General features: G+C 46.4%; 1 protein-coding gene and 1 long non-coding RNA gene across 2 annotated transcripts in view; both read right to left on the reverse strand.

Moving 5' to 3' along the window:
- LOC123166596 (uncharacterized) overlaps nucleotides 1-172 on the reverse strand; it is a 4,446-nt gene extending 4,274 nt beyond the window's left edge. Inside the window, exon 1 of the long non-coding RNA XR_006483615.1 lies at nucleotides 50-172. This is a non-coding gene — a long non-coding RNA (uncharacterized lncRNA). The remainder of the gene's footprint in view (nucleotides 1-49) is intronic.
- An 8,263-nt stretch (nucleotides 173-8,435) lies between these two features.
- Nucleotides 8,436-9,292, reverse strand: LOC123167631 (acyl carrier protein 1, mitochondrial). The gene is made up of 2 exons (XM_044585465.1): nucleotides 8,975-9,292; nucleotides 8,436-8,869 (listed from the first exon to the last, which is right to left on the reverse strand). The coding sequence occupies exons 1-2, from the start codon at nucleotides 9,194-9,196 to the stop codon at nucleotides 8,693-8,695; spliced, it is 399 nt and encodes a 132-aa protein (XP_044441400.1). The 5' UTR covers nucleotides 9,197-9,292; the 3' UTR covers nucleotides 8,436-8,692.
- Nucleotides 9,293-9,298: the final 6 nt, after the last annotated feature.

Raw genomic sequence — 9,298 nt, forward strand, 5'->3', positions numbered from 1 at the left:
GCAGAGGCCGGGAGCGAAGAATATGGAGATAGGGGAGGGTTACGTGGACCATGGGGAACTCGATGGCGTGCTGCGCGGCGGTGGAGCTCGCCGGAAGCGGCCGGCGTGGGTGGTGGCGGCGGCGAGGGCTTCGTGGGCGAGAGAGGGAGGAGGCGAGCTCGTGCTAATTGTGTGGTCGTGTTTTTTTTTCTTTACATTACAAATATGCTCGGACTGCGGGTTGAATACTCCGAACGACAGGGGCTTTATGCAAAGACGAATCGTTTTCCAGATATTCACCTAACAAGGGACCGCGGGTTTAATTACCAGAAAACAGATGGAAAGTTTTGCAAAATTGCTAACGACGTACGACCAGAAGCGTTAAGCGCTTTATTAGTAGGTAAAGATATAAATAAGGTAGAGATTAATGATGGCGACGTAGGTAAGTTGTTTTTCTTCTTCTTCCCCGGCTGACTCGTATACCGTACCACTCTGCTGACATGGAACGGCACTTGGTCGTGACCGGTGAAATACGTTTTCTAGCAGCGCCAGAGATTTTCCACGAAGACCGAGGACGGCATGCGTTCGAGAGTTTCTTTTTCAAAGAACACTAATATCCAGTGCCCGTCGGATACGAGGATGGTTGGAACGAGCAATTCGTTCGATCAGAAAGCAACGGTCCAGTGAAAGATTTCGTTCACTAGAACAAATAGCCCAGCGTGATTTGTTTTTCTTTGGTACGAGAAAACTCAAACCGTGATAGCTATATCTCGCTTACAGCGTGATGGTAGGAACTCTCGCCCGAAGCATCTGCAGTAATGGGCTGGCCCATTAGGTCATATTTACCAGAACGAAGCGCGCAGTGATCGATCACCGGATCTCTTGGTTGCAGCATGGCACTGGTAGTCACCGTCGGCTTCGTGGTAAGTTGAAGGAAAATAGCCGGGTTTCCATTTGTTTCCAGCATATTTTCTTATTCTTGTCTTTTCCTGCTTTTCACCAGTTTTCCTTCATTTCTTTCTATGATTTTACTAGGTTTTTATTTCTCTTTTTTTACGTTGTCTTTCTTTATTTCACTATGTTTATTTCTTGTTTTCCACTGGCTATTTTTCTTACATTTTTCTTCTGTTTTGTTTGTTTATTTTCTCGTTTTTCATTGGTTTTCTTTTTGTTTTTCTCGGGTTTTCACCGTTTTTATACAAAACAAGATGTGTCCTCCCACGCACCTTGGCTGGCCCATCTCGCGCTCTGCTTGACGCTAGGGTTCCCTAGGTCTCGCTATAAGCCAGACATAGAGGCGCGAAACTCAAACCCCTGCACGAATCCAGTGCACACACAGGGTATTTTGTTCGCCTCCTGGCTCAGTCAGAATTCCCTTGTGGACACGTGTATAAAAAGGAGCATCAATAAAAAGTGGATAATTTGTGATACAAAAAAAGCAATATAGAAAAAATACATTTGTCGTGGTGTATAATTTTTTTGGCATGGTACAATACATAAAAATACATTCGCCCTCCTTATAAAAATAAGATGTTTTTTGACACTTTTGACAGGGTCAAAAAATGTCTTAGAGGAGTACGTCAGCCATGCTATTGCGTGATAAAACATGGTATATGGTGGCATGGCAGAGTTGAACATCGAATTTCTATGTTATTCTCTAGTCAATAAACTACCACATTTAAAAAAAATTAAGATACCTAAGCCCTAAAAGATGTCATGATTCATTCTTCTACTACAAAGGTAAACTAGGGCATGACCACAATCACTATATCAATAAAAAGATAGATATAAGGCAATAAAATTTGCCATGATCTAAAGAATAAAATTGTCATACGGCCTGAACTGAAATTGTCATAGTCTAATTATAAAAATTGTCAAGGTCTAAATAATAAAATAGCCATGGTAGCTACAATAACATCACCATTGTCTAAATAATAAAAATTTGCCATGATATAATTAATAAAAATTGCCATCGTGTAAAGAATAAAATTGCCATGCTGCCACCAATGACACTAACATGGTCTAATTGATAAAAATGCCATGCTACATACAACAAAACTACTATGGTCTAATTGAGAAAATTCTTTCTCTAAAATAACATGGTAACTTTTTTGGAATTTGTAATGGCCACATGGGAAAAGTTAGGCATTGTGTTATTTGAAAAGTATGGTTAATTTGGGATACTGTTCTTTCAAAAGAGGGGAAATTTATGGATTTTCCATGAATATATAATTCTTGCCATGTGACAAGTTGAAAAAATTAATAGAAATGACATGTAAACATTATGAAGATTAATAAAATGCCATGTTTGAAAACGGAAAAATGTTATGACTTTGCCATGTGAGAAATAGAAAAATTACATTCTCTCTTAAATGCAAAAAAATGCCATGACAAAAAACTATACAAAAAGTGAAAAGGCAGATTTGCCATGGCAGAATATAGGTGTCAATAAATTTGCCATGATATTTTTCAAATTTTCGCATGTTATGTTCCATAAAAATGCATTGGAATAATACAAGATAACTGCCATGGGTATGTAAAAATAGTAATGTGTCATAGTATATTAAGAACACAAAAATGACATCGTATTTAGAAAACAATTGCCATGATATAGTCTTATGAAAAACAATTTTTGGAATGTTGATTTGCCATGTTCATCGAAAAATGCCATGATAACTTCAGAAGATCCCATGAAATTAGCCATGGCAAATTAGCCATGACAACTATAAACAGTCATTTATGTTTATAAGAACATCTCATGTCATCGCCAGAATTATGAAAAAAAAATCTTCTTGGCCATGACCTAGAGCAAACAATTCTTAAGTTGCCATGTGTATCAACTGAAAAAAGCCATGTTGAGTGCTGAAATACAAAATTCCACTAGTTGTAGCTCAGATATAAGCCTGATGTACTCAAATCCACTAAGAAAAAATGGAATAAAAATAACTCTAAAAAAAGCTTCAAAAAAAGCATACTTAAAAATGTGTGTCGACGACCGCGACACATAACTACAACGATGACGCGGAACCCGGCCTCCTCCCTGTGCCCCTCGTCGAGCCAGACCACCTCCTGGCACCCTTGTCGAGCCCCGCCTTCTCCCGTGTCGTAGTCGAGCTCGGTATCCTCCCGTGGCGGCCACCTGCACGCTCCTCGGAAGTAGCTGGTGGGGACGATCGTATCAGTACCTGCGGACGCCGATGGAGACAAAGATGGGCGTCGTTGTGGCCTCTTCCTCGGCACCGTTTTACGGTGGCCTAGGGATGGCGATGCCTGTGGCGGTAGTGCGCGTGGGGGAATACACCGACGAGAGGTCGGTGAGGGTGAGGCAACAAAATGCGCAGACCCTGCCACCACCACTGCCTTGAGCCCAGCACACCTCCGCCCGGGGTGCACGCGTGGAGAAACGCTAGAATCCACGGCTACCGCCACAGCACCTCGCCCCGAGAGACTTGTCAACGGGAAGGATAGCTCTGGGTGAGGGCGAGGCACTGAGAGAGTGGGGGGGGGGGATAGTGAGTTAGCAAGAGTTAGGTGAGGCCGTTCGCTGGATTGGGCGTCTGCGCGAATGCCATGATGTTGATGTGGCAACAACATTGCACCAAGATCCGTGATAGGAGATGGAACGGCGGGAAAAAGGTTTCGTTGGGAAGGATGAAAATGCGAACGTTCGCACACTAGTAGGATTTCCCAAAAAAATCTCTTTCTCTTTCTTTTTTCTGAAAAACACCCGTCCATATATTAATTAATTAAAACGTCATTACAATCGTTCATAACAGCAGGCGCCACACAAGGCGGAAAATTATTAAAAAGAAAACCATCACATCTATTATCGAAACTAAATTTAGCAATCCCATGCACTACTGAATTAGCCTTTCTATTTATTTCTGGGAAAATCTCTTTCTCTTACTCCCGAAAAAGAACAGAACGTTGAGACGGAAGCGCTGGCCATCAAGAGGAGCACGGCCTGAGGCCGGGAGGCAAATGATCACGTACGGCAACGACGAAACAGCAGCCTCTCGGACAACAAGGCACTGCGTAGGACGCTCTTATATTTTCTGTAAAGTATTAGAGCATTTCCAACGGCAATCCGCAAAAAACCTCTCGCATCCGTCCACGGATAGGGGACCAGTCAACGTACACGGATGCGGGAGGCCGTCATCCAACTGTAATCGCATACATTCGGGTTTTTTTTCTAAGTCCGCACGATCAAATAGCTACATGCAAAGGGCACAGATGTTCAAATAGCCGCATGCAGCACTAGTTCAAACTTAAAAAAATTAAAATATTACATCCTAACATTGTTGTCCCCTTCAGGATGAAGTAGTCATCATAAGACCGGACGTCGTGGTACAAACTATCGAAGACAGTCTTGCGAATCCGAAAACACCGGCAAAAATGGTCAGCGAATAGTGCATCGGGGGCAAAGTAGTCGGCCCTGAGTGTCAAATGCCCACGCGCCCTGTTGCAGTTGAGCACTCGATGACCCTTGATCAAGCCCTTGAAATTGAGAACATACTCCTCCGCACACTCCGTGTCTTCAAGGACCGCCTGCATCATCGCCGTCTCATCGAAGTACTCCTCCTCGTCCGATGAGCCGTCGGATGACTCAACATACTGCTCGTATATGTACTCCAAATCAGAATCCATTGCTACAAAAAAAAGGGACAAGTGTTTTCAGCTCCGGCGATTCATCGAACAGTTGTCGGGCACAACGGAGGACGGTACCTGACGGGGCGTTCAGAGGACAGGGGGTTGAACGGAGACGGAGGAGAAGCGACGGGGAGCTCTGCTGGATCGTGGGAGGTGACGGAGACCCAGATTTCCGGCAGAAGTGTGGCGTGGTGGCCGGGATGGTGGAGAAAGAAGGAATGAGAGAAAATGGGGACGATGGAGTCGCGGGGCCGGGGAAGGGTTCTGGGTGGGCCTGGGGTGTCGGATTTGTACGTTTCGCGTGCCTAGACTCTCACACACGTTTGCCTCTATTTTGCGGAAGAAATCGCGTGTGATGGGCCGATACAGGACCGTGTTGGATGACTTAGCAGTTTGAACAGTATGATCCGAACGATTGCCGGAGATTTAAGGGTCGACCTTGGAGATGCGCTTAATGCTACCGGAGAAGCGTCTCGATTCCGACCCGACTCCGACCCCGACACGGTGCGGGGGCCCGGAATCGTCCCCCGACACGGTGCCGCGCGCCATCGTTAAATATACAACCCGGACAGGCAAACAAGGAAACAATTGGACACGGTGATCAACCCCTCGGCGCCTGCAGCTTCGATCTCCTGCGAGCAGCACGTATACGTGGGTGGATTCGAGGCTCGTATAACCAACCAGGGGCCGATCGATGAGCTTCGAGGACCTTGAGGCGGGCGTCCTGCCGCCGGCGCCGCTGCCGCTGCCGCAGGTGGTGGCGCACGGCGTGTTCCAGATCAACACCAAGGTGGCGGCGCTGCGGCACCTCGGCGACGCGCTCGGCACGCCCAAGGACACGCCCGCCCTCCGCGTCCGCCTCCGCTCGACGCGCGCCGAGGCCGCGCGGCTCGCCAGAATCACGTCACAGAACCTCAAGCAAGCCGCCGCCGACGCCGGCGACAGAGGCGCCGAGGGGTCGACATCCCCCTGCTCGAAGCTGGCCATGGATCTCGAGGCCGCCCTGAGCGAGCTCCAGAAAGTCCAGCAGCGTATCGTAGCGGCAGAGCGACAGGTCAACTCCTGTGCTGCTGCTGCTGCCGCCGCTGCTGGTAGCACATTTGCCGGTCATGAGCAGTGCACCGGGCAAACGCAGCAGCAGCAGCTTCTGTCACATGGAACGGAAGTCGAAGAGCTCGAAGCCGTCGTGGACGAGAGGGAGCGGGGGATACGGGAGACGGAGCAGGTGATCACCGAGATCAACGAGATCTTCAGGGACCTCTATGCACTGGTCGACGAGCAGGCCTGCAGCGTCGACCACGTCGTGTGCGACATCGACAGCGCCGCCGTGACGACGAGCCAGGCCGAAGAAGAGGTCTCTGCATTAGCAGTGGAGACCGATCGGGTGTCGAGCTCGAGCCCGAGCTCGTCGACCAAATACTTGCTGATGTTTGTTGTTGGCATCTTCTTGTTCATCTTCCTGTTGGTGCTTGTAGGGTAGTGCGGGTCGCTGAGCGTTTCATCCATGGAGTCCATATTCAGTCGGAGGCCTGAGTTTTCATCCTGGTTGTGCTGACAGAGTTATAGGTGATTTTCTGATTCCAGCTGTCCATTCGGAAGTTGAAGCACGCCTTCGCGTAAAAGTAATGTATGAGTCATACAGTATGACTCTTGTTTGGGGGAAAAGTAGTGTCTGATTCTGGCACTTTTAGACTTGTTTTAATAATTCGATACAGCAAAATTGTTGGAGTGATTCACGAAAGTTTTACTTCCTCGAATCTACAGAACATTTTTCACCATTGGATCCAAAAAAGGGATCAGGTTCCGTTTCGGAAAAAAAAAGATCAGGTGATAAGAAAAACTCTGTTTGAATATACTATTACGGTTAAACGAAAGAAGGGGCATCACATGTGTCATTAAACTATGAGAGATAAGAAATGAACTAGCATTTGTTTGTCCACCAATCTATGTTGGGCCTCATAACTTGGAAGAAAACAGATACTTATGTCACATCTAAATGTGCTTTAGCAAAACTGGAAAAAAAAGTGTGAGGTCTTGGCAGAACAAACTAGCCATGCTGTGCTCGGCACCTCACTGATTGTGGTGTGTAACAGTCTTTTAAATTTTGTGTAAGATTTTTGTGTTTGACCTAATTTTATTTGGCCATTTTGGTTGGGTTTTTTTGGGGGGGTATTGTTGGGTTAGGTGAACCCCTCTCTCCAGGAAATCCCCAATAATCCCGCTCACATAAATCCATATGTACATATAAAGCTCTAGCAGCTAATCCCGCTCACATAAATCCATATGTACATATAAAGCTCTAGCAGCTACAGCACAGCAACACACCATATCATCTGAGCTTCTCTGAAAGGAACAATGACTGCCATACTCAATAACTGATCTCCATATGTACACCATATCGACTTGATATTATGTCAAGTCGATGGCTATGAATTGAGCCAATATCAAATTTAACACTATTTGAAATGTGCATCTCCATGGCATCATATCAAGTATTATCATGTATGTATGCTACATTATCAGCTTTGAGACTCACTATGAAGATATCTAAAATTATAGCAGCATCAATAATTGCAATACCAAGAATACTATCCACACCCAAACATCTAGAAGAAGAAAAATCTATCAGACATGCAATCTTTTCTTCACCTCATGATATAAGCAAGTCGCATCATTGGTGACACATTCCTCCTTGTAGAGGAGCGATGTTTACAGCATACAGTCAAACAAATAGCATGCAAAGATAACAGAGACACGCGCATTTCGACAAAGCATGGGAAGTAACAACTCTTTTAACTATCCAGAGAAAAGAAAAGCATAAAAACCACATCCACTTGAATGACACCTATGCTTAGCAATGATTCAAGGCAGGGCAGTCCAAAACGCAACAAAATAAAATATCTGCCAAATGAAGATGTCACAAAACTGTAAACATCAGCAAGGTGCAAAATAAAACTTGCAGGTCCATAATATCAATTCCAGATGCATTGATGTTCAGTCTATCTAAGTAAATCCCCAATGAGCATATGCATGAGGTAGTGCACAATATACGTTTCAGAATGCAAGGATTTTCTTGTCCACACAGTGGACACTGGTGAGTTACCTCAACAACTGCACTCTTGGATATGACATCAATGGCAAGGAAAATACCACTATACAATAGAAGGCAAAGGAATTTGTAGGTCGGAATAAAAGTGGGCATACATTCTAAACAAAGAGGAAATATCCTTAATGCAGAAAGTTCTAAGTCTAAGTTGCTATGGGAGAATACACAAGGTCAAGGAGAATTGTAAGTAGTTTTGGTTAAAAAGAAATTGGAACTACTGATTGCTACAATGCTAAAGAGGAGTGAACAGAAAACATGGAAAGATTCCAATTTAGATTAAACGGATATACTGCAACAAAATAACTAGTGTGCGACCAGCAAGACTAGTTAGTTCATACGCGACTCTGCATATATATAACAAAAGAGCTAACATTGCATCACCACAACAAACAAAATGTTACAGTTGCATTCAAGATCAACAGCAACCGACAAAATGCAGAGCACCAGGGACCAGTTTTCCTGAACAACTGCACTCTTGGTGAGTTACCTCTACAACTGCACTCTTGGCTGCAGGCAAAATCCCACTATACAATAGAAGGCAATGAAATTTAGTATAAGATGTTCTAACTTTTTAGTGAATCGGATATATATAGACACGTTTTAGTGTGTTTATTCACTCATTTCAATCCATATGTAGTTCATATTAATATCGAAAACATGTTCTATTTGTGAACAGAGGGAGTACAATGCTAATGAGGAGTGAACAAAAAACATGAGTAGATTCCAATTTAGATTAAACAGATATACTACAACAAAAAGCAAGCGTGCGGCCAACAAGGCTAGTTCATCAGCGACACCGCAGAATGTTACAGTTGCATCCAAGACCAATAGCGACCGACAATGCGGAGCACCAGGTACCAGTTTCCCTGAACAACTCCAGTCAATTATTCATCATCCCGAAACAGAAACAAGAAAAGGCCTCACCCCGGCGCGGTCGGCAATCGGAAGGGTGGGCACTCAGCCGGCCATGGGGTGGTTGGCGACGTACTCGATGGCGAGCGGCAGCGAGTTGATCTTGTCAGCCTCCAAGTCGGGGATCTCGAGCTTGAACTCCTCCTCGATCGCCATCACCACCTCCACCGTGTCCAGGCTGTCCAGCCCCAGATCCTTCTCGAAGTGAGCCTCGGGGGTCACCTGCCACCGCACCACCGGGGACCGCGCTTAGGGTTAGGGTTTCGATGGCGCCGGCGCGGCGCGATGCGATGCGGATTTGAGGGCGGATCGGGGGAGCGGGGTTACCTTGGAGGGGTCGACCTTGGGGTGGCACTTGAGGACGTCGAGGACGCGGCCGACGACCTCGTCGCGGGTGAGGTGGGCGTCGTGGGAGGACATTGGCCGCGCGAGCCACGGCGCGAGGGCGAGGGGCCGGCCGGCGGCGGCGGCGGCGGCGAGAGGGACCGCCGTGGCGGGCGAGAGCCGGATGTGGCGGAGGATCGCCGGACGTAGCGCGGCCGCCGCCATCTCTCCTGTCACGCCTTTCTGTTCGCTCGGGATTTTGACCTCACCGTTCGTCGGCCTCTCTGCTATGAGAGCGTCTCCAAGGATCCCCTCACTGATTTTTGA

The sequence above is a fragment of the Triticum aestivum genome, chromosome 7D (genome assembly GCF_018294505.1).
Source record: "Triticum aestivum cultivar Chinese Spring chromosome 7D, IWGSC CS RefSeq v2.1, whole genome shotgun sequence".
In the NCBI taxonomy this organism is placed as follows: Eukaryota; Viridiplantae; Streptophyta; class Magnoliopsida; order Poales; family Poaceae; genus Triticum; species Triticum aestivum.

What these genes read in the sequence shown, in the direction of transcription:
- LOC123167631 (XM_044585465.1), bottom strand. Translation starts at nt 9,196, where the DNA reads ATGGCGGCGGCCGCGCTACGTCCGGCGATCCTCCGCCACATCCGGCTC. An exon ending in CCAAGGTCGACCCCTCCAAG is followed by an intron (nt 8,870 to 8,974) that starts GTAACCCCGCTC and finishes GTGCGGTGGCAG; the next exon opens with GTGACCCCCGAGGCTCACTT.